Source organism: Pempheris klunzingeri, chromosome 7, assembly GCF_042242105.1.
Source record: "Pempheris klunzingeri isolate RE-2024b chromosome 7, fPemKlu1.hap1, whole genome shotgun sequence".
Taxonomy (NCBI): domain Eukaryota; kingdom Metazoa; phylum Chordata; class Actinopteri; order Acropomatiformes; family Pempheridae; genus Pempheris; species Pempheris klunzingeri.
In genome coordinates, this window is record NC_092018.1 from 6,614,292 (window position 1) to 6,639,692 (window position 25,401).

At 41.6% G+C, this 25,401-nt stretch overlaps 2 protein-coding genes across 5 annotated transcripts; both read left to right on the forward strand.

Moving 5' to 3' along the window:
* The first annotated feature begins 457 nt into the window (after positions 1–457).
* On the forward strand, positions 458–13,979 carry hnrnpk (heterogeneous nuclear ribonucleoprotein K). 4 transcript variants are annotated; one of them, XM_070833184.1, is made up of 17 exons: positions 458–510; positions 1,491–1,564; positions 1,698–1,873; positions 2,362–2,459; positions 2,782–2,838; positions 3,807–3,850; positions 5,400–5,472; positions 6,063–6,176; positions 6,620–6,748; positions 7,089–7,420; positions 8,037–8,084; positions 9,703–9,742; positions 10,595–10,610; positions 11,055–11,087; positions 11,264–11,331; positions 11,636–11,805; positions 13,040–13,979. In XM_070833184.1, the coding sequence occupies exons 3-17, from the start codon at positions 1,816–1,818 to the stop codon at positions 13,068–13,070; spliced, it is 1,311 nt and encodes a 436-aa protein (XP_070689285.1). In that variant the 5' UTR covers positions 458–510; positions 1,491–1,564; positions 1,698–1,815; the 3' UTR covers positions 13,071–13,979. The 4 variants fall into 4 exon arrangements, with proteins under 4 accessions (XP_070689285.1, XP_070689287.1, XP_070689288.1 ...); XM_070833186.1 differs by having other exon boundaries at positions 1,708–1,873; XM_070833185.1 differs by having other exon boundaries at positions 499–569.
* A 6,157-nt stretch (positions 13,980–20,136) lies between these two features.
* qng1 (Q-nucleotide N-glycosylase 1) lies at positions 20,137–25,217 on the forward strand. The gene is made up of 6 exons (XM_070833958.1): positions 20,137–20,333; positions 21,209–21,356; positions 23,004–23,116; positions 23,748–23,891; positions 24,366–24,561; positions 24,659–25,217. The coding sequence occupies exons 1-6, from the start codon at positions 20,145–20,147 to the stop codon at positions 24,886–24,888; spliced, it is 1,020 nt and encodes a 339-aa protein (XP_070690059.1). The 5' UTR covers positions 20,137–20,144; the 3' UTR covers positions 24,889–25,217.
* The last annotated feature ends 184 nt before the right edge of the window (positions 25,218–25,401 follow it).

A 25,401-nucleotide genomic window follows, 5' to 3' on the forward strand; every position in this document is an offset into this window, starting at 1 on the left:
GGTCACGTCTGGGTACCGTGGAGGAGAGAGAAAGAGAGTGAGTGAGAAATGCTGGCAGGAATAGCATGCGACACAATTATACAGACTAGTGGAAAGTAGCCAAGGCGCCAAAGTTGACTAGCCCAACTTATTTAGCAATGTTGATGCCACTGAAGCTACCTACCTCATACAAGCTCTTACATACAAAGCAGTTCATAAACCTAACAATTATGCTTCTACGAGGTCTTAGAAAGACACAAACTAACATTAGCCTGGCAGATCATACATTATAAAGAGAAATAATTTGCACACTCAGTACACTGAAATCTAGCTCGCTGGATCCGGAAGAAGGTTTATCGTGTTGCTTTGGAAACGCCCCAGCTCTTGTGATTGACGTCTGTACTGACCAACCATAGCTCTCGCTCGTTTGACGTGCTTTCTGTTCAACCAATCAGCACACTTTAGCTCAACTTGTACATTTCCAGGTTAGGTTGAGAAGGAGAGGGGGACGAGCGAGGTGTTACACTGCAGGTCTGTGTTTTAACGATATTTCCCTCTTTCTCTGAGCCCAATTCAGCTGAAGCACACAGGTACTACAAAAAGAAATATATGTTTAGCGGGTACATTGTTACTTATCGTGTGCCCAGTGCAACGCTGCCTAATTAGCTGGCCTGGCTAGCTCCCCTTGTGCTCATCAGAAATATGGCAACATGGCGAAATTAGCAATTCGCTAGCTTGAGTTACTCGGGCTGGTCATTGTACTGATCGATTGGTAATGTTTTATTAACCCGCTTGGGTCAGATCAGCGACACACTGCGGTCCCCGATCTCGAATGCAATTGTGATAGTGTTCGAAAAGAGATGAGATCGACATTTGGTATAACTGTTATTTGAAACCTATACGACGGGGCTAGCAGCTAACGCATTTCCCTCCAGGCTAGTTATCCCCGGTAGCTAACCTTAATCACAGTTAACGACTTAGCTTAGCTTAGCATAGCTTAGCTAACGATCGATAAGTTAGCTTTACGGGAGCCAAGTTAACGGTCATCTCACTTTTGGTTTGGTCCATATCAGCATATAGAGTTTGTTTCTTAATTTCTGGCACCAGGTATGTAACCAGACATCGCTTGAAAATGAGACCTCATCCGTGTTGTTTGCCGCTTAGCATAGTAGTAAACATCCACATTGTTTCGATACATCTACTGTTAATGAGTCGTTCATCAATGGCTTATCGGCGACTAACTCATCTCTGAATTTTCAGAGAAACATGGCAAAATACTTGCTTCTCCGTCCATTCTAATACTATTAATGTTACGACGTGGTGGCTCATAACATTACAATGGCAATTGTGTCCCCTCATACAATGAGGGTCTTAATTTTTGCTGGTATTGTTGCCCTTAGTGAAACATCGAACACAGGAATAATGTGTATGTGATCACAATTGGTGCGGTGCAAACTTTGCCATCACTGATAACATTTCAGTATTTGAAGCAGCCTGTTCCTCCCCGACAGGTCGCAGCTGCTGTTTGGTCCTTGCTTATTTAGTTCCGCCTATCAACACGCCCTTGTCCCTGCAATAAATATCGGTGAGTACCGTGTTTCTGCCAGTTTAGCTCTCGGTTTTCTCGTCATGTCATCGCTGGTTCTTGATTAGCCCGATCTTAAACATGCAGCTTGAAATTTTTTATTTTTTTTTTCCCCCTCCTACAATACCGATAGACTACCACAGCTCAGAGGGGCCAGTTTTCTCCTGCTCTCTCCCTGCTGCTGCTGCTGCTGCTGCCGCCTGTTCCCCGGACCGAGGTGCCCACCCCTTCTTTCCTACTGTCAGAACACCATGGAGACAGAAATTGAACAGCAAGACGAGTCTTCATTTGGCAACACAGAGACTAACGGTATAAAACATTACATCTTTCCATTGATGGATATCTTGTCAGAATGCATCAGTTTATTTAGAGGTTTGGCAAATCTATATCAAAAATGTCTGTTATGTCATAAAGGGTCATTAGTTATTGTACTTCCAGCTCTGATTTTGAAAATTTGTGCAAGTTATCTATGAGGCAAGTCTTTCACTTGGTATTCCTCACGTTACCCGATGTCAGAAAATGTGTGTGCTCTGTTAGGAATCGAAACCATTTAAATTCACTGGTCTCTTCTCTCAAAATGATGTTCAAAGATGCATTTTAAAAAAATCTTTCTCTTTCCTGGTATTGCACACTATAATCTATGTAGATTTCTTATAATTTGAAAAAAGAGTTTGGAAATATAAGTCTTGTTGTTCTGTGCTTCACTGCTTTCTCTGGTCCTTTTGATTATTTAATGTTATCTTGTGAAAGGTTGTGTATGCAGGTTTGTCAGTGTGTGTTTTATCTCCTTATGCCAGGTAAGCGCCCTGCTGAGGATGCAGATGAGCAGAAATCGTTCAAGCGCTCCAGGAACTCGGACGAGATGGTTGAGCTTCGCATCCTCCTGCAGAGCAAAGTAAATCAGCTCCCCTTTCATTTCACAGTTCATGTCGAGCCCCTATATGAATATTTGTATTTTTATCTCTTTGTTTTGTGCATCCCTTCAGCAAGAGCACAGATTTCTTGGGCTCCCTACATTTTCTAGGGTTTTCTTTTCTTCCCCTGATCACATCTCTGCCTTTTGAATTATTAATTCCACCCTTTATAAAGGGTATTCACACAGTTATTATACTTTCCCTGACATTAATTGCAATTTCTCTTGCACATTGTAGCAGTACCGTAATTCATATTTGCTCATTTATTTGTGATGTTTTCAGTAATATTCTCTGTATTCATAGAATGCAGGGGCTGTAATTGGGAAGGGTGGAAAAAACATCAAAGCCCTCCGTACAGACGTGAGTACATCTATTTTATACATGTCAAATCATTATTTTGTGTAGATTTTTTTTTTTTTAATTTTGTATTCTTTATTTTTCTCTCCACTGGTGTTCAGCCTCTTAAAACTACTCAGTCTCCTCCCATAGGACAGCAGTTCTTTTTACCCTGGATAACCGATTAAAAACCTACTTTGGTATTTGGCGATGTTTTCGTCTGTGTAAACAAGGGCTGTGGTTAGCTGATGCCTGTGTTTATATTAGCCCTCTGTTCATGAGACCGTCTGACAAACCCTTTGGGGTTGGTTTTTATCTTCTTCTGCTCACATGAACATCATGTGATTGCCTCAGCTAAACTGGCCCTTGGCACAAACGTCCAATTTCATGTCAATTTGTTCCTCCATATTGATAATTTATTGTAACAATGTTGTGGCAACACTGATGCTCTTGCTAATTTAAATTTATGGGCACAGTGTCGTGTTCATGAGGTCACCTGCAGCGCCAGCTACCATGTTTTAAGGCAACCAGGCCAATTCTTAATTCATTTAATGTCATTGCCTCTATCTGTAGCTCTCCACAATTTGTTCTACCCCTCTTTCTCACTGTCTCTGGTCTGTTCCCCAACATTGAACTCTTCATGTTCTTAATATGCCATTACCCATTTTCCAATGTCACATTTTCTCCTTTTCTCTCTTTGACAAACCAATCTCTGAGAGAATCAAATTAAAGTCACATTTGAACAGTATAGAGCCTGTATATTAAAAATGTATTCCTCTTCCCTCTTCCCTCTCCCTTGTTTATTATTTTACTGTTGACTTTTTTGCCCACTTCCTCCTCTGTTGCCCATGTTCTGGATGGCCCCTCCTGCGCCCGCCCACCTGACACCCTGGTTGGCCCTGTCCATAATCGTGCCCTGTCCCTAAATGGGCGCCTAACTTGATTGACATCTGTGCTCGAATGGCCCTGGCCCCTGCCCATGCCACGCCCAGTACAATGCCAGTGTGTCAGTCCCAGACAGCAGTGGGCCTGAGCGGTATGTCCCTAAGCTCCTCCCTCTCACTGCCTGACTACAGGTCAAACAAACAAGAAGAGATAATAAATAGGCATCCTGCCTCTGTCAAGTCACTGTATTTTAACCTACCTGTTCTCACAGTATTGTAGCCTGAGTCAAAATGCCTAAATGCGTTCATGTCCAAATCTGCCTGTTGAGCCTGTAAAAGCCATGTCAACATCCTTTATATGCCATTTTTATATGCCAAGTCACGTCAACATTGAAACTTAGACTGGTGTTGTCAGGATTTTTCCACAATCTGCCACTGTCTTTTTAAATCTTTGCTATAATCTGTGCAGTATGTCCGTTTTTGTTTTTTTTCCCTGTAATTTTATTGCTGATGATCTTTCCTCTTTATCTTTCGCGTCCCCCCCCCCCCCCAGAGTGGATATACTGGTGTTGTTTTTTCGTTAGTTTCATAAGCTCACCTGCTTCTCGCACCATCCCATTCTTTCCTTGTGATGCCCTCATTTTACACTCATAGTCTCAGATTGTTCAACCATTCTGAATGCAAAAGACAAGCTAGGATTCAAGTGTGGTGTGTTTTGTGTTTTTCCTTTCCTGTCTTCTGCTTCATCTGAACTTGGTTAATGACTGCTGGAGCTATTGAAAGTACAGATAATCTCTCTCTCTGCCACTCATCTCTGCATTCTTTGGTTTTATGTTTATCGCTTCTCACATCCCCTTAAAAAGCATCAACTCCAGTGGTGGCAAACTTCATTTCCCATGGTATAATCTGCTCAGTTACTCTCCCTCAGCTTTCTACCATTCTACTTCCATGTACAAACTGCTTAAGTTCTCCTGATCAGTAAATTCATTGTTATCTCACCGGGTGGGTGCAGACAACAAAATTTTACTTACTTACAATTTATTGACCAAATGAAGCATCAAAATCACCGTCCAAGCTAATTTTCTTTATGACTGGACACTTTGCAAATAATACAAATAGGAGAGAGGATCAATTCATTCTCTCTGTCTTCCCTGATATTTCAAACATGTGTTCGGCACCGTATATGGGGTCTTTGCAGTCAAAGTCTTTGTGGTGTGCATCCACCAAACAATGCTTTAGGACTTTAGTGTCTCTCTGGCACCACTGGTGCTTATTCCTGCCAGATCCTCCTCAGGCTTCACCCTCCCCCTGCCCCTTCAGTGGTCACCAAATGCAGTCACTTTTCTTTGGGTCCCTTTTTTGTCTCTTTTCTTCCTTTCTCTGGACAAAAATTGTTTTCTTTTCATTGTATTGTTTGGATACCAGCTATTTTTTCCAGTTAGTATTGAATTTCCAATGACGTACCATGAAAAGTTTAAAAACTCGGGGCCTCGACAATTCATTTAGCTGTATTAGTGTCAGTAGTGACTTTGTTAAATGGGATGTGACTGTTTATCTGTGGCAAAAAAGGGGGATGAATGTCATGAATTCTCTGATCTGAAATTTTGTTCCCTACCCCCTGGGATACCTTGTTGGCTCCCCCAACCCCACCCTCTCCGTGTGGCTGTGCTCTGCCTTGTCATTGGTGGGTGAAATATAAAGCATCCTGAGCATCAGTGCAGACATCGAGACAGTTGGAGAAATCCTGCTGAAGATTATCCCAACGCTGGAAGAGGTGAGGACTTACTGAACTTATTTTCTTTCCTGACGTGCCAACTCCAGATGAACCCAGTGAACTAAACATTTGTTAACACTTGCACCAAATTCTGTTGTGTTTTTCTTTCATTGTTCATGTTTTTGAGTTCCAGTTTAATTGTGTGCTTGGAATATTTTTGAGTGCTTGTTGTTTAGCAGTTTGTGTAATTTTTACCTCTGTTCTCACTTGCAAATAAGTGATTCAGATAGGTTAACCTGCACTGTTCAAAACATGTTTGCTTGTGTCTGAGCTCTGTTACGAGACTCTGTAAAACACTGTTGCCACTGGTGTCTGATCCATGCAATTAATTGGTAAAAGAAATATAACCATAAAGACTTTATAATTGAGAGGAACAATTGATCGATTTTCTGTCACCACAAGAGTGTATTGCACCCATTATCTGAAGTATGCCAATATGTTATCAGTCATCTTTATACCCTCTACATTAATTTGCCCCAATGGGTGGATGATTTGCCAGAATTAGAAGAAACATGTTCTCCGTTATGCTCGGGTCTTTCATATGAATGAATAGATTGTATCATAGTATTAACCAGCTGAATGTCCGTTAGTACCAGCAGTACAATGGCATGGATTTTGACTGTGAGCTGCGTCTGCTGATCCACCAGAGCCTGGCTGGCTCGATCATCGGAGTAAAGGGAGCCAAGATCAAGGAACTCCGAGAGGTATGTTGATACGAGGAATTAGGATCTGTTTTTTTTTTTTTTTACATGTAAATTAGTTGCAAAGCAGGTTACAGACTGGGATGTGAGTAATGTACAGCATGCATTCTCACGCGGCCTTCTGCTGCTGGTGGTTTTTAAGTTGTAAAAAGAATACACTCCTTGAAATGGCTAGATTAAACCCTGTTGGAAGGCACCGGGCCAGGCCGGAGTGATTTTTCTGTTGTTAATATTTTGTTTTATATTGTTAGTATTTTGTTATTGAATTGTTTTCTTAACTGTTCACTGAACAAAGATGTGGAAATGCCCATTAAATGGCATAGTTGTGATTTGATGTGCGAAATGCGTGACCTTGTTCATTCTAAAGTAGCTGTTGTATCATGTAGTAGCTTTCTCTTTTCCTGTGCCCCTCATGTGTGTGTGTGTGTGTGTGTCTCTGTCTCCAGAACACAAAGACCAGCATCAAGCTGTTTCAGGAGTGTTGTCCTCAGTCGACAGACCGAGTGGTGCTGGTCGGCGGTAAAACAGAGAGGGTGGTGGAGTGTATCAAGACTATGCTTGAGCTCATCGCTGAAGTAAGTATCTTTTACAGCAATTAAGAGGCCTTTTTTTTAATGATTTGCCAAGTTTTATAATTGAAGAACTGCAATAAATTGAAGCCATTTTCTGATTGAACATACCTGATGGTTGGAAATTTAAAATGCAGCATATTTTAAGACACCAAAATGGAAAAACAAACAACAGCTTTGTTGTTGGTCCAGTTGTTTTTGAAGAATTAGACAATAATACATTCGGAATACTGTATTATTGCAAGTAGATGTGCATTTATACTCATCATACATGTATCCTTGTAAACTATGCATTTAAAATGCTCCTGAGCAGGTCAGTGTATCTCCCTCTGTTCTCCTGTTTTAGGCTCCCATAAAGGGCCGTGCACAGCCCTACGACCCTAACTTCTACGACGAAACTTATGAGTACGGTGGTTTCACCGTCATGTTTGAAGAGAGGGGAGGCGGTCGCAGGCTTATGGGAGGCTTTCCCATGCGTGGGGGTAGGTCCAGCGGTGGAGACCGCGGGTTTGACCGAATGCCGTCTAGCAGAGGAGGACGAGGACCCATGCCTCCCTCCCGCAGGGATTACGATGAGATGAGCCCCCGCCGAGGTCCTCCTCCACCTCACCCAAGTAGGGTGGGCAGGGGGAGTGGCCGTGGGCGCAACATGCCAATGGGACACCCACACAGAGGAGGGTAAGATATGGGCATAAATGAAGTACAGTTCGTTGCTCTTCTCCCTGTTGCTCTCCTGCTCTGCTTTTATTTTAACTCATGCACAAACCTGTCAGAAAGCATGGCCACTTATTTGAGTTTGTTTATTTCCCCTAAGACTTGCACTATAATGGGCATTTTGTTTATGCCTAATAAAGATAAAATCTTGTTAAAATGTTTTGTTTTGCTGAACACTATCGAGTCAAATGACTGCATGATTCCACTCATCAGTTTGAAGTTGAGAGTCCTTTACTCCAGTTAAACTCTCGAGTTTTAAGTGTTTGATATTTTAGACATACTAGGATCTGCTCAGTGCTAGAGTTCCTCTTCTGCAGCACTTGCTTTTTTCCCCTCTTGCATCTGCATATACAAAGAGTAATCCCTGGTACTTAGTTTCCATTCAGGTGCATTCTGAGTCAAATTCACCAGTCTTCCTTTGCACTCCAATTGAGAGGATAAACTGGTGATCCAGTGTCACATTATGCACCCCTCTGGAAACATTTATATTCATGGTTATCATTCCATTAATTGTATGTGCTCATCAATGTATGTCTGGGTGTGTTTGTGTGTCTTTTTCCCATTTCCACCTTGCCCACAGAGACGATCGTTACTATGACTCGTACCGTGGCTCAGATGACAGGTCAAAGTAAGTTTCTGTCCCCAAACCCTTTGCCTAAACCTCCTAACTTATCTTAACAGGGATACTTGACACATTACACCACATTCTGATTTTCTGTTATTTTATATTACTTGCACTTACTTGCCACTATCGGTAGGTGCTCAGTAATGGTAATTAACTTAAGTAAAGATTCCTCATTAATACCACGGGGTGGTGCTTCCTGTAGTGCAGCATTTTACTCTTTGGTCTTCGTGAAGAATAAGTCATTCACATGCGCTGACAATTGTTCAGCATAATTTCCATTTACAAATATGACAAATGATTGGCCATGATGAATTTAAATTCAGTTGTAAGTGTTGAGGTATTCCTACATGTCCCATGTTTCCCTGCCTTACTACTTTAATTGTTTCAGCATTTGAATATGGTTCATAGCTCATGAGAAAATTGCACCCTTGTGAACCTTTGCCTTCCTGTTATATCCTTAACTCTCAACACTAACTACTGTCTTACAAACATCCATTGCTCTGTATTTTGTTTACCTGTAGTGCCCCAGCCTGCATCAGTCCCTTACCCAATCCCTATTCACCTGTTTGCACTTATTTGGAATGTCTTGTAGGGAACTGTAGTAATGTATGACCTCTTTCCTATGTTAACTCATCATATCTGCTGTTCCCTCACAGTATCTCCCAGGTTTACAGAGAATGTGTTCGTGGTGGTGTATATGAGGGCCATGTGCTGATATGAAGCGTGCATTTAACACTTGAGTCCCCTGCAAAACATGCTTTTCAAAATGTGGCTTGTAATTGGAGAAGTAATTTCTCCAATATGTACAGCTGCACAGAATGCAACATTCCTGCAGACTTCTACATTAGTTTGTAAGTTTGGTTTCGTGCAGCCTTTGAAAGGAGAAAATAACAAATGCATAGGATATTTTCTGGTGCCGATGAACTATTTTGGTTGGCTGTTCAAATAAATTCTCACTAATGCTATTATGATGGCACTGGTTTAGTTCCACTGTCCTCAAACTAATTTCAATTTGGCTGATCTTGGGCATCCTTATAACACATGTGACAATGGGTTGATTTATGATATTTCTTCATTAGTGTTTTATTACTCTAGTTAATTACACCAAGCTAATGCAACATGGCCACAGAGAGGCACTGTCAAGAAGCAAAAGCAGCGAATGATATGAAGTTATGTTGAAGCTTTAATTTGACATGAAGGTAACATCTGTATCTGTATGTCGTACAGGAACGGCTAGAGTAGCAAATATATCCCGCCACAGTTTTTCAGCTATTTCCTTAATTTGAGCTCAGTTTTGGGGGAAAAACGGCAGCCCTTGGCTCTGATCATCATCACCACCACCTGTCACTTCTCTCACTATAACACTGTCAGAGCTGTTCCTGTTACTGTGTGGGAAGATGGCTGAGAGGAAATGTGTTTATACTGTAATCTTGCTCAGCGTGTGTGCAGTTTGACCTAGACCAGAAATTTCCTTTGGAATGTTGTCAGGCTTCTTTTTTTTTTTTTTTTTTGTAAGCATTTTCTATTCTCTCCACCCCCACCCACATCTCCTTTTTTCTCTCTCTGTCTGTCTCTGCCCCCTCTTCATCTCCCTCCCTCTACGGCACTATTTCATCACCAGTGACAGAAGAAGCAGACCGGATCGCTATAGCGATAACATGGTTAGTGACCCTTTGCTAAATGCATGCAGCTGTAGTTCTAGCATCTTATTGGGCGCCAGCGTCCTCGGGCTAGCATACCGGTTGGTCCTGGATCCAGACAATATGCTGTGATTGTCCATTGTGTTGGATGTCGTGTTGTAATGATAATAGTGGTTTATTGACAGTGTGACCATAGCTGGTCACTCACGTGCACGTGTGTGTGTGCACACACTCATCTGAGTCCTGACCATGCATCCAAGCTAGTTTTGGCATGCTCTAAGCCTTCCCACCAAATGACCATAATCACCACAGCCGGAGACACCCCATAATAATCAGCTATAATTGCCCTCTTACTGTGTACTTTTTCACGGCCAGCCTGTTTTTCCTGCAAAGAGAGAGGGGTGGGTGGGTTGTTGGGGGTGGGGGAGGGTGGGGGTGTCCATGGTTGGTTGCTAGGCAATAATAACGCTTTGTTGACAGACTGGAATCTCTCTCTGTCGCTCTCTCTCTCTGTTGCTCTCTCTGTGTGTGAGAGAGCTGGCAGGATACTGCCTGCCGTTGCTCAGCAACAGCTTTTTGAATTGCCTGTTGCCCTGGTGACAGCAGCAGCTGAATAGCAGGTGAAAATGGGGGCTGATGGAGATGCAAGGAGAGACGGGAAGGGGAGATGGAGGAAGGGAGGGGAGGAGGAGGAGTCTGCCTTATGGATGAAAACTGGGTGGCTTTTAGTTGACTACTCTATGGACGAGGTTGCTGCATCATCCATACATTTGTACTCACAATCCTGCGTCCATTCATCTGGGATCTGTGGAAAGATGAAAAGAACGACTGTTCTGTATGTAACCCGTTTGTGTGTCTGTCTGTTTTTTACAGAGCGGAGGAGGATATGGTAAGTACTAAGCCTCATGTTTTTTCTGTATCTCTACATGGATGTGGTTTCAAGGCTTTTCAGGAGTGTGTAGCCCTCAGTTATTTTTTGTTTGTTCAGGTTGTGGAAATGTAATTTTCTCTGTTCAGTGACAACCTGGCTAGAAGGACATTGTAGCTGTCGTGGCTATTGGTCTGCAATAATATTGCTTTTATTGAAACTCTAGTGGAATGACATTTCACGTAGAGTATCGCTGAAGGCACACAGAGCTAATTATCTGTCATTCAACAGTTTTCTTCAGAGGATGTTTTGAAAATGTATGGCCAGTCATATGTTTGTGTTTAATATTGTGATGGGTAATTTTAATATTTGTTGTTGACAAATGTCACAAATAACTTAATATTTCTTAAGGTTTTAATGTTTATCTCTGAGTCAGTATGCTTTATTGCTTTCTCTCCTGCTCAGACAACAGTTCCTCCTGGGATAGCTACCAGTCAGGTGAGTCTCTACACTTTAATCTATCAGTGTGAAAATTTGCTGAGCCATGTGTGATAATTTGTTGGCAGCCAAGTATCGATTTCTAGTGCTCTACTTACTTTCCTCTGTTTCTGCTCTCCTCTTTTCCCCTGCTTGTCTGCCTCGTTCTTCACCTCTCCCCTCCCTCTCGCCGTCAGGTGGACGTGGCTCTTACAATGACATGGGCGGTCCCGTCATCACCACACAAGTGACGATTCCTAAAGATGTGAGTAATGACGGCAACTTGACATGCAAACTGGCACACCAGAGAAAGATCACATCAGTCACCTTACTGTCATGTCAAATGATGTTGAGTCATAACATTATCATAACATTGTTAACATACATTATCATATGTGATCTTTTTATCTGTACTCATTATCCCTGTGTAGATGACATTTCGTCATGGTTCATGTGACCTTTTTGTTTTTACGCTCCATCCATGTTCTCCCAGTACCTAAAATCTCAGTGCGGCTGCTTATTCATTCTTTCCAACCCGTCTCATTCTGTTCTCGGTACCCCACCGACAGCTTGCTGGCTCCATCATTGGTAAGGGAGGTCAGCGGATCAAACAGATCCGCCATGAGTCTGGAGCCTCCATCAAGATCGATGAGCCTCTGGAAGGCTCTGAGGACCGAATCATCACCATCACTGGCACCCAGGATCAGATCCAGAACGCCCAGTACCTTCTACAGAACAGGCAAGTTCTGCCATAGCCTCAGTGTATTACAATGACATCCATCTTGTAGAGATGATTCAGCATCTTAGTTAGTGTGCTGATCAACCCTACTAGCTTGTCCTATTTGAGTGGCCTGAGCTCTCACATGTTGGGTTGCACCGTAAAAAGCTTGTTTATTCCACCCATTCTTAGACAATGCAGTCGTCTAACCTCATGCAACTTAAAAATTATTACACACACTGAAAACATGCCCTACAGTATTTAACTCTCTTTCAACCAACTCAACCACAATTATATAGATTATACATGGTTAGGATTGTAAATGTATGAATATTTTTCTGAAATTGCATACTAATGCTAGTTTCCTGACTTCTTGTTGGGTCATGCATTCCTGTTGCCTGCTGTCTCTTCTTCACTAACCCCCTTCCTTTCTTCCCCATGCAACCTGCAACTAGTTCAAACCTTCCTCTTGCATGAAATGGCTGAGAAGGAGTAGACAAACGTTATAGTTCTACATATTGCATATCATTTTATCACAAGGGTCAATGTGATTGACACGATCCTTTGACTGTCACTTTTGTCTATTCAATACAATTGGTTAAGACCCAAAAAGACCCTGTCTATTTTCCATCTAAGCCGTTTCACTGTGAAGCAGGGAGTGGATTGATTCTTCCCCTGGCTGCTGCTGTATGGAAGACTAGTGATTTTGTTGTTTTTAGTTAGATCAACCGACAACAAATCACAGTCTGCCAAATAGCACAGGCTCCTCCTCTTCTGTCTCCCTTGGCAACCAGTAGGCACGTATAATACACACTACTTCCTTGTTGATGCTATCTAAGCTTAGCTCAAATGCTAATACAGCTATAGACCTGCTGTCACTGTTTCATGAGTAGTGTAGTGTTGCCATGGTAACTAACCCTGCCTCCTTCTTCCTTCCTCTCCTCCTCCTTCAGTGTGCTGCACCTGCTTGGACACAAGGACTAACCACACCCCTCTTTTTTTTTTTTTTTTTATCTTCCTCCTCCTCTTCCTCACTCTCCTTCCGCCATTTGTTTCTCACACACACACACACACTCACACCCCTCTGCCTGTCTTTCGTACTTGCTGTCTGTTTCTCTTCCCGCTCTGCCTCCCCGTCCTTTTTCCTCCCAAGACTTCATCCTCCCACAGCTATATATTTAGACTGTCGTCGACATGTGAATTGCATTTTTCTTCTTGTGTATTTTTATTTATTTTTCCACTCTTTTTGTTTCAGTGTGAAGCAGTACTCGGGTCATTTGCTGTAGACCCAGGAGACTCAGATTGAAGCAGACTCAGATTGCCCCCCTCCCCTTTGTCCCCTCCCTCCCTCAAACCTTTCTGCCCCTGTCCAACATATCCCCTTCAGACTATTATTCTGGATTGTGGGTGTCTTTTTGAATTTTATTTTTGTATTTTTTAATGAAATAAATGTCCAACATTCCTGTGCATAAAAGAAAATGTAGATGTTCTGCATTTTTAAGAGCGTAGTCCATTAGTTTATCAGATACACTTTGCTTTTTTTTTTTCTAACACTCGCATCTATCAGAATATTCTTCAGCCTCCTGACAGACAAAAATAAACATAACCTTTATTTTTTGACTGTTTTGTTTTTTTTTATGACTTGTATGTGTATGTTTGTTTCCGGTCAAATCTGTCCTGTGTGTGTACGCGTGTGCAAGCATGTCCGTGTGTGTGGGTTGGTGTGTTTTCTGTTATCTATATTGGTCCCTTCACACACAGTTGTACCACATTAACATTAGCAACATGCAGAATGTAAGCTATGTTTCTTTTCATATTGAATCATTTATGCTTTTATTTTTTTCAGGTTTTTTTAGCAATGTGGGAAATTTTACCCTTCATAATGGATTTTGGGATATTTAGTTTGGGACTCATGTACACACCAGATACAGGACAGTCTGACTAATTTGTAAAAAATATCCATGGTAGTTGTGTGATGAAATGAATCTTATACTTAATTTGAGTAACTCCTCACAAATGTAAACATGTAGCTAGAAATTTGTTTTGACATTTTATTGGAGATTTGACAAACAATATTGAACTTGTCTATTTTGTCCCTGCGATTTCCTGTGCTCTACACTTGTTTGCTCTCCATGCTGTAGACTTCACATTGTTAAATTGTAAAATGAATAAAGATGGTGCCACTTTTTACTGAAGCAATTTGCATTTTTAATGAGTGCACTGATTGAACATTTCTTTGCAAAGTCATTGCAGCAGGATCAGTTTTCTATGCGCTCAGGCATTTGGACCAAAAGTTTATATGTGATTGTTTTGGCAATAGTCCAGCTGACATTTCATGCGTCATTATCTGTTCACTTGCTAATTATTTCCTGGACTAAGTGATTTATAATTTTTGTCCAAAATGTCAAGAAATAATGAAAAAATGCCCAGAGCCCAAACTGGCATCTGCTATTTTGTCCAACTCCTCAAAGTACAGATGGTGACAAAGTAAAAACCAACATAAAGTGTGTGGGGGCAACTTTTCCATGTGGGGTGCTGGAGGTTAGGTTGAGATTAGACTCACGGTAGTGAGTTGCCCCCACAAAGTGTCATAGTAAGGTTTGAGGACCACCACATGCCGCCAGGATGGCTTTAGTGTGCCTTGGCATTGATTCATCAAGTCTGAACTCTACCTCTACCTCTACCATCCTTCCAAAAGTTATTCCCTCATTTGGTGGTTTCATGATGGTGGTGGAGAGAACTGTCTAACACGTCTGTTGGAAGTCTCCCATAGGAAGAGACGTCACTTAAGGCCACGTCACGTTTCACATCATTTTCATACAAACCATTCTGTGCTCCCTTGTGCCAAATGCATGGGGGCATTGACCACTCCCACCAGGACAGAATTGTTTCACCATTGGATAGAGATGATCACTCTCAACAACTTTATATTGATTAACGTTGATTCCTTCCTTCAAGGGAACAAGAGGACCTAAACCAAACCTGAAACAGCTCTTTGTGACTGAGGCTCCTGCCAACAATGAGCCCTCCTTTCAAGTCACCTAGATGTTTTCTAGAGATGTGACGTTCGCGAACGAGTCGAGTCTTTGAACGGCTCTTTTAAGTGAACGATGAGAACCGATTCGCAGTTGCGAGCCGCTCGTTTGCGAACCGTTCTTATATGCAAATTGCCCGCGCTGCCTTCATGTGTCACTGTGGTATCTGGTGTGTGCATTTAAGAGTGTTATTTATGATTGTGTCTGTTTGGTGTCTGCTTATCTAAAGGAATCAGACCTTGAAAAGCATGACCTAGGCAGGAGTGACCTGAGCTTTGCCTCCTTATCTGGACTCAGAGGAAAGCAGATGTTTATGTTACATTCCTTTGCATTTTAACAAAGACACCAGATGTTGAGCTAGGTGGTCAAGATGACCACAGAGGTGGCTCGAGAGAAGACGGGGACAGAGACAGCAGATTCGGCCGGGGGTTACACGGTCTGTTCCTACAATTGGCTGAACGTCTTCCCAGGCTTCCATGGTGCCTGTTAGACAACTGACCTTTTTGCTATAAACCTATTTTATTCACTAAGTCGTTGTCAGCGGAAGTTTCCTTTCATCAACTGCACATCATTGGCATCAGAGAAGACACGACATCACCTGTGTGCCCCACAAGTCTGAGTTGTCCACGCTGCCTTCACCTGAACGACTAATGACATAGAGTTTGAGTTGTCCACAGCACGCTCCATTCACTTAAATGCAGCTACAGATGCACAGCATTAGGGGAGGAGATATTAGTGAGCGCCGCCCGACTGAAGAGATTTACATTCAGGGAGCAGGAGATATTAACGACTGAAGAAAAGTCGTTTGTTATTGTTTCCATTGTTCTGATGTGGATTCGAGTCAAGGAGCTGAGTTCCTGTTTGTAAAGTAGTTCAGGTGAACGCACACCAGGTAGTTTAGTACAATTATGCATTCACATTTGTATCATGTCCTAATTTCTATTCTAGTTTTATTTATATTATATATATATATATATATATATATATATACTTATTTATTATTTTCATTTTATTTCTGTATTGTTAAAATGTTCATGCGTGGAAAATTTCACACTAAAGCTATTTGCATGGAAGTTATCTGCAGCCTGCATAGTTTTTATTGTGCCACAAAGTGTTTTAGTTGAGGGGAAAATTCAAAATAGTGATCTCACTGTCAAAGCATGTTGGTATGGCACCATCTTATGGAATGATTACACTGAAAACACAAGCCAAATGAAATTATAATCAATATTTCAGAATAGATATGTATAAGTTTGAATTATTCTGAACCAAATCTTATTTTACAACTGCTACCAGTGATTGTTTCCTTGATGAAAACAAGTTAGCCATGGTTGACTTCTAATAAATAAATAAGTAAATATAACAACGAGTCAGTCGTTTGAACGGCTCTTTGAAAGGAACGGCTCCTCAAGATCCGGCTCCCTTCAAAGAGCCATAAATCCCATCTCTAATGTTTTCCCATTGCCATCTTAATACAAAATCAGTCAACTGGGTGTGAACCGTTCAATAGTACCATGCAATGCACGTGTGGAAGTGTCTGCATCTGTCATGTTTCTCCACTCATTTTTGAAAGGGTTTTCCTTCAATTTGTCACCCATCTTTATTAAAGTTACTACCACATCGGATGAAGAAATACAACAAATCTTCGAATTTAAGAGGCGGGAATCAGCGTGGTGGCTATCTAAATTGTTTCTGCTTCGTTTTTCCATTCATCATCTAACTGACTAGTGGTTTCTTCTATTGTTACATTATGGGAACCTGACAATATTGTTCACCTTCCAGGTAAGTGTTAAACTTAAATTCACGTTCACTGGGTGGTTACTAGATGCATAAATTCTTAAATTATACTATTCATGTCTTCAATCGGCCCATACAACCGGTCCAGCATAAACAAGGTCATGTTTAAATAGTGTTAACAATTATTTAGCATATTCATAACAGGATGGCTATTGTTTTCCGGTTTCCTCTCTCGGCTTCTTGTGATTGGTTTATCAGCGTGTCACGAGTCCAGAAGGGAGCCTCTGATTGGTCAGCAGCTGAAACCAGGTAGTGGACTGGACACACGAAGCAACACGAGCTCAGCTTGTCAGACAATACGTTCATCGGTAAGTTCAGGAAAACCCGCGTGTGTGTAGGAATAAATAAGGGAGTTGGCAGGAAGTTTGTATCGAAACGAACCTGCGTTGTTGTGGCGTCCGTGTTAGTTGGGACTAATGCGATATGTCTTTATTTACAGCCAAAATATTGAATATGAATATGAACTTTGAGCCCATTCAATCACTGAGGTCTCTGGGGCAAATGTACCGATCCGAGCCCAACACACACACACACATAAAGTGTTGCTGACTTTCTCGCTGGACTTTTCAGACCCACTCATTTCTAAAAAAGCGACTAGCAACAGATCTAGGAAGTTATTCAGATCATCAATAGAGAAATGAGAATTAGAGACACAATTACTTTATTGTAATTTGTTACCATTCATGCTGTTTGGATCAGGAGAGTGTGTAGGCATTTGTGTGCCAGCTGTGTACCATCATGCACTATGGTGAGGCACAACATCTACAAACCTTGGGTCACATTCAAACTCGGACAGCTAAGTGTGCCACGTACCAGCCTCCCTGGGCTCATCTCTGGTGGGGATGAGTTGGCTTACACGTGGGAGATTAACCATCTGTAGATTTGAGGAAGAACCCAGCTCCACCCGCCCCATCATCCTGTGCGACCCCCCCCCCCCCCAGTCAACACTGTAGAGTCCTCCCGCCTCCTGTGAACCATCATCACCCAGGACCTCAACTGGGAGATGAAGATCAGCTCTCTCACCTGAAAACCGCAGCAGTACCCCCTGCTGCAGCTGAAGAAGTTCAACCTGCCAAAGACAGTGATGGTACACTTCTACACCTCTGTCATTGAATGCACCCTCCCATCCTCCATCACCATCTGGTACGCTGTTACCACTGCCAAGAACAAGGGCAGACTGCTGTAGGTCTTTTGCTCTGCTGAGAAAGTGATTGACTGCAATCTTTATCTTTCCAAGACCTGTGCACCTTCAGGAGGCAGGCAGGTAAGATTGTGGCTGACCCCTCCCACTCCAGATACAAACTTTTTGAATGACTCCCCTTTGACGTCTCTCTACAAGAACAGTTTCTTCCTGTCTGCAGCTGGCCCAGGAACCCCCCTTTACTGACTTGTATTCTGCCTCCATGAACACGACATGTTACATTTGTCTGCATACATTCACATATTCTCTCTCTCTACATATATATATATATATATATATATATACACATCTTACACATTCCTGCACAGCTGTAACAGATACACTATATTGCCAAAAGTATTGGCTCACCTGCCTTGACTTGCATATGAACTTAAGTGACATCCCATTCTTAAACCATAGGGTTTAATATGACGTCGCTCCACCCTTTGCAGCTATAACAGCTTCAACTCTTCTGGGAAGGCTTTCCACAAGGTTTAGGAGTGTGTTTATGGGAATTTTTGACCATTCCTCCAGAAGGGCATTTGTGAGGTCACACACTGATGCTGGACGAGAAGGCCTGGCTCTCAGTCTCTGCTCTAATTCATCCCAAAGGTGTTCTATCGGGTTGAGGTCAGGACTCTGTGCAGGTCAAGTTCATCCACACCAAACTCTCTCACCCATGTATTTATGGACCTTGCTTTGTGCACTGGTGCACAGTTATGTTGGAAGAGGAAGGGGTCATCCCCAAACTGTTCCCACAAAGGTGGGAGCATGGAATTGTCCAAAATCTCTTGCTATGCTGAAGCATTCAGAGTTCCTTTCACTGGAACTAAAAAAACTGAACAACAACCCCACACCATAATCCCCCCCTCCACCAATCGCGCTTCACCATCTGGTGATTTGATGGACGAGTCTGAGTTTTGCGGTTGCCGGGAGAACAATACTTGTCTGACTGCATTGTGCCAAGTGTAAAGTTTGGTGGAGGGGGGATTATGATGTGGATGAACTTGACTGGCCTGCACAGAGTCCTGACCTCAACCTGATAGAACACCTTTGGGATGAATTAGAGCAGAGACTGAGAGCCAGGCCTTCTCGTCCAGCATCAGTGTGTGACCTCACAAATGCCCTTCTGGAGGAATGGTCAAAAATTCCCATAAACACACTCCTAAACCTTGTGGAAAGCCTTCCCAGAAGAGTTGAAGCTGTTATAGCTGCAAAGGGTGGAGCGATGTCATATTAAACCCTATGGTTTAAGAATGGGATGTCACTTAAATTCATATGTGAGTCAAGGCAGGTGAGCCAATACTTTTGGCAATATAGTGAATATTGAACATTTTAGAAATTAAACAAATGTCTTATTGTAAATATTTTTAACTTAAGTACAAATTTGAGGTATTTGTACTTCACTTGAGGATTTCTATCTTCTGCTTTGTCATACTTCTACTCCAATATACATCTCAAAGACAAATATTGTACTCTTTACTCCACTACATTTATCTGACAGCTTTAGTTACTTTGCAGATTCAGGTTAATAAGCTCCAAAAGGCTTCATTTGCTTATTAAAATCACTAAAATTGTCTCCTGTGGGAGATGGTGGATGTCCCTACCTGATTTTATTTTTGTATCTTGCTAAATCTTTTTCATTACTTCTGAGTTTTCAGATCTGTCATTAACGCACAGCCACTGGACACTTCAGATGGAAAAGATGAAGTGGTTTTTAGAGGGAAGTGGAGATGGATATAATATAGTTCTTATGGTTTCAATAATGGGATTTGTCAGAGATGCTCCTGTGTGCAGGGCTTTTATGTTTGTGCACTCTACTTTAGTTATGTAGTGTCTACATCAGATGAGAGTGAAGTCCAACCCTAAAAAAACACCATGGCAGGAGTTTGAAAACCAGATTTTGTGCAAAAGTGATACAGAGTTACTTTGTAAAATCATGCAAGAAGATTTAAAATCACACATCTCTACCACCTTGATCATATCTTTTCATTGTGAATTATCTAATAAAGCAGGGAGTTAATCTTCTAATCTAATCTAAAATGGCACTTCCCCAGAGATATATGTGGGATATTGGTGTTTTAAATATAAAAAGGGCATTGGCATTCACATCTCCAACCTGTACCCACCCACCCATGCATTCTCTCAGGGGCTGCTCCTGAAGTCTGTGATGTGTCTGACCTAGACCTCTCAAGGTTTATTTTCCAACTGGCAAACTTGAATGTGTTTTTATGTGTTAAATGAGGTCATTATTTTCATAGCCGTCTCCTTAGATTCATGTAGTGGCTGCCGGGGAATGTATTCATATGTATAAATGCTCATGTTCTCTATACAGAACAGTGTGCATCATGGAGCCACCTCTGTGTCCCCGTGGGTCCGGGCAGTTCATAGCGGAACGGAGTCAGGATGTGTTTGTGGAGGAGGAGGGCGTGCGGAAGGTGGCGGAGATGCTCTACGACCTCCGACACACTGACGATTTGACCGCCAGTGGCTGGAAGAAAGCAAATCCGTTGGCTCCAGAGCCCACCTCTGACCAGGCAAGTCCGTCAACAGCCAGGGCCACCCAGAGCAATGGATTCAGAAATAGATGTTTTTTAATATGTATACATATACACAAATTGTGAATCACCTGGTACATAGAAAATGTTGTTCAGTTGTGCATTAATAAGGTGATAGATGATAATGTTTGTAAGGACCAGCTCATGGAGAATCGCCACATGAGCCCAGAATTTATGTCTTCGCCCCTGCTGTTAGAATGAATAAGAGGTGGTCTGCATGTATTATACTTCAGTATTTCCATTTTATGCTACTTTATACTCCTGCTCCACTGTACTTTAGAGGGAAATACTGTATTCTATACTCCACCAAATTAGTCTGACTGCTGTAGTCACTTTGCTGATCAAGATTTTACATTAAAATGATTTGATAATGTGCGTCAATCTACCCAGTATATAAAGTATCTAAAATTGTCTCTTACATGTCTTTGTTAGTGATAAAAATACTTACAGTAATTTTAGACTTTGGTATTTCTACTTGTACTCTGGATAACACTACCACTGCAGTGGTGACAGGAGACAGGAGACAGGCTACTAGTTGTAATGAAAATTGTTCAACAATGAATGAAACGGCCAGTTATGGAAAATAATGTCATCACAGCTTAGAAGTTAATATTTACTCGGTAAAATGTTTAGTCAGACTTCAGGAAAACAATTAATGAATTGAATGTTGTTTTTATGTCCATAAAATGTAGACTTCAAAGTGAATAATCCCTTTTAAGCATACTTAAAAAATCTTTTATCGTTTTTTAGTAACTGCCTGTTGGCTCATTACACAATTTAAGCATCTTGGCAGAACTTGCAGGTCTCCAGCCCGTCATTCTGCTCTCTTGATCGTTTGTTTTTCACCACTGCAGGCCCTGAACTGGGTGTTTGTGATAGACACCATGAACTTCTCTTTTTGGCCCGAGAAAGAAAGTCAACAGTGTGAGGTGACCTATAAAGGGACCACTTACACAGGCTACATGACCCTGTGTGCTGCCATCACCAGGGCCATGGACAAAGGTGAGATCACCTGTGTGGACACTAGAGTTTAGTGATTCGCTGGATTTAAGGGTTGTTAAAGCAGCAGTTTAATTCGGTTAAAGACAACATGTACTGTTTTTGTTAAAGGCCCCATATTATGCAAAATGCACTTTTTATTGTCTTTTCAACAGAAATGAGTGTCCCCAGTGTGTCTAGAGACTCTGTGAGAAGACCGTCCACTGTCTTTTTCTCCTGCTGCATCTTTCAGTAAATGTGTGTGGGAACACGTCGTGTTTAAATATGGCTCCCTTTATGATGTCAGAAGTGTCTGTTGATCGTGAGACCTCCTCCAGCCCTTCAGCAGGGGGACTGTTCACGGCCACTGAAAACCTCCTCCTTTCCTCACTAATGTCACTAATGAACGTGAAAGCGAAGCAGCGGACTGTTCTGTTCTAGAGTATGAAAACAGCTGCAGCAGCCGTGTCTGATATGAGAAAAAAGAACGTGTTTACTGGACATCGGACCACGTAAACCTGTTCTAGTAGGACCTTCAAATACACAACTGACCTGCTTTCTCAGGTCAAGTTGAGGTGATGCATCGTGGCTGTTACTTACATTTTGTGGCCAACATTTTTGCAGGACTCATCACATTTACACAGAAAAATAAACCAGATTCTACACACACAAAAAAAATATCTACATGATAGAAATGTCACAAAAGCAAGGCTGTGCTCTAACAGTGCAACACAGCATCTTTTTATAGATTGATTTATCTTGTTTGTTAGCAGTTTCTTCTCTGGAGAAAAAGATGTATATTCAAGCCCTATTTGACGTCTCTTTTTGTTCGTCGTTCCTGTGTGCTTTTGTTGTGCACTGCTATTACCAATTATTGCGTATGTGCCCTTTACTTGAACTTGGACTGCTGGGAAATTGCTTGTAGCACTGCATGTGCCTGTGAATCACTCATAATTAGCGTGAATGACTCCGGATATGAATCAATTATGTCTCATATGGAATAGTGCTCTCAATGTGTGGTCGCTGTGGCCTTTATAATTACAAGAGATTCTCTCAGAAAAGCACAGGTAGCTTTGCTCCAGAGTGTGAATCTCAAGGGCTGACAGCGTGAGATCAGAGCAAATTATGTCTTTCGAGCCTGTTGAGAGAACTGGCTTCTGTGGAGTTATATTCCTGTTATTATTGCATGCCATAACTTCATAACAGTAGTCTTGAGTGTCCTCTTCCTCTTTCTCTCCTATAGTTCCTGTCTAAAGATAAATCCTGCTTCTCCTCTCTTCACATCATAGGCAGCAGTGAAATCTAACTAAGTGCATTTACTCAAGTACTAAACTTAAGTAAAAATCAATTTTCTGCTACTTAATTAGTTCCATATTATTATTATTCTCCACTAAATATCTAAAATACAACATTAAAATGCTCTTACGTGAATTTGCTAATGATAAAAACAGAATAATTGTAATTTAACAATCTGCATAATTAGTAGTTTAACTTGTGACACTAAGTATATTTTGCTCATACTCCTGGTGGCTTGAAGTGAAATATTGAATATTTAGAATTCAAGACTTTACTTGTATGTGAGTATTTGTAGAATATTGTATTTTTAGACTATGGTATTCTTACTTTTAATTAAGTAGAGGATCTGAATACTTTTTCCACCGCTGTCCACAGGTATACCCATCACTGATCCCAAGTACTTCTCTCAGATGAGTGTGGAGGAGTTGGGACATGTCCTTCGATCAGACAATGAGACACCCATGCCCATGCTTCAGGAGCGCCACCAGGTTCTAACATTGTCATACAGTAACAGTATCCACGGCACAGAGGATGTAATAATCATCAAAATCCACAAGTTGCTTCAGTAACTTTACACTGGCACCAGTGGCTCCTTCCTGCTTAAAACTATGTGCAAAGCTGACTTGTGCGTGAACCCGTCCAGGCAGCCTTCAAAGCGTTTATGTAACACAAACACACGAAAGCAGTGCTTTTCACTTTAAAGACAAACAGACAAGGTGAGAGATAGATCTCTTCTCTCCAATCAATAAACTTTTAACAAAGAAGGTACAAAGTAGGAATCAAAAACCAGCACACTATTACATCCCTGTGTAATACATTAAATATGTGAGACTATATCATTCTGTGTTTTATAAATCACATGAAACGGCAACTTTACTTATCCAGGTCCTTGACAGATTGGATGACTTTACTAGATTTTTTTTTACCACCAATTTGCATGTATTTTCATATTAACTAAGAAAAACTGATTATATAGCTTCTACTGCTATTATGTCTTAAATTATTAGCTGAACTGTATTCACTTCATGAAAAGTGGAAACTGAAAGTATGCAGCTCCTAACCTCCTACTCATCATAAAAGCTAAATTTAAGTCATCACATCCTGAATGTTTCGAACAAGGTGCTGACTGAAGGCGGCCGCGTGCTGCTGGAAAACGGTGGAAGCTTCCGGAGTTTCATCACCCAAGCCGGGAACGACGCCCAGAAGATGGTGGGACTCATCGTGGAGAAGATCCCCTCCTACAGGGACGAAGCTATATATGAGGTTAGACTTGGAGACGTCTGTGGGTAAAATTGTGGAATATTTCATGTTTGGAAATTTTTGGATAAAAGTTCATATTTGCTGGAAGCTTCCTTGAAATCTTATATTTTTAGTAATCACCGTCACTCATTATTTCATAAAACAATTGTCTAGGTTTTCTTTTGTCACCTAGTCTTATAAAAATATACAAAATGTATTAAACGCCTTTGAAGTATAAAGGAAGTGTATGTGATATGAATTAACTACATTTGGAGAACTTGAGATATATTGTGATGTGAGAGTTCCATCTCCTGGCCAAAGACAGTGTGGCAAGATTTATAGTGCTCTCTTCATATTGAACAGCCAGTGAATGGGGCAAATTATCCTCTTTGCACATGCATTGTTGTTATTATATTATCTTCGTGTAAGAGTTCATGTCTAATAAAGTGCAATGGCCTAACCAGATGAGTGTAGAACAGCCCTCCCTGTTTGTTTCAGGGGAAGAGAATCTCGTTCTACAAGCGTGCTCAGATCCTGGTGGCGGATTTCTGGGGCGTGATGGAGGCCAGAGGAGAGGGAGACATCGCTGACATGGACTGGCTCACCATGTTCGCGGACTACAGGGTTCCTCAGGCTCTCGTCTACCTCGGAGCTCTACGATACTCTGACGCACTGATGCAGACACTGAAGGACGGTGAGACAGGAGTGTGTGTGCGCACGTGTTTCTGTGACCATCAAGAAATTAATCATTTAAGAATAGTGAACTATAATCACTCGGTGTCTCTCTTCAGGCGAGCTGCTGAGTTCAGGGGACAGGAGAGAGGTCGAGATCCGCGGCTGTTCGATTTGGTCTGTGGAGCTGATCAAAGACTGTCTGTGTAAGCTGGTGCAGGAGAGAGACGGAAAGGCCTGCAATGTCAACTCTGCAATCATCGACTTCTACCTGTGGCCTTATGCCAAGCAGCACCACAAAGAGATGGCCCACATTCCCATACACCACACACGCTGTGTTTACTACTGACAAACTGGCTGGCAGCAGTATATACAGTAGGCTTCTCTTCTCGGTGTGCAGCCCTGGCGCTGGTGCCTTTCCCTGGGATAAAGCCAAGCATGTGTCTGTGCCAGATATATGTACAAATGGGCCTCTCACTAGCTGTAATGGAAACAGGTGTCAAGCTTTAATTAAGCTTATTGGTCTATGTGGGTAGTAGCACTTTTGGCCATTCGCAGTCAATTGTGAAGTGTTTCACAAGACTTTTCACTGTAATGGAGACCAAGTGATCATATAATGTTAGTGAACATATAGTGATGAACACAGTGGCTTATCTGCAGCGATTCATGAAGTTGTGAACTGACTGAAACTGAAAATAAAATATTTTTAGTTTTGTAAAGGAATGTTCCTATACTTTGATTTCTGGGGGTTATATTTCATTTTGAGTAATCTCAAATGGACAAGTTCAGAGTTCAGTAGGATTAAAATATAGTAAATAAATGTAGTATAATATATCATGAAATTTGGTACATTTGTATGCAT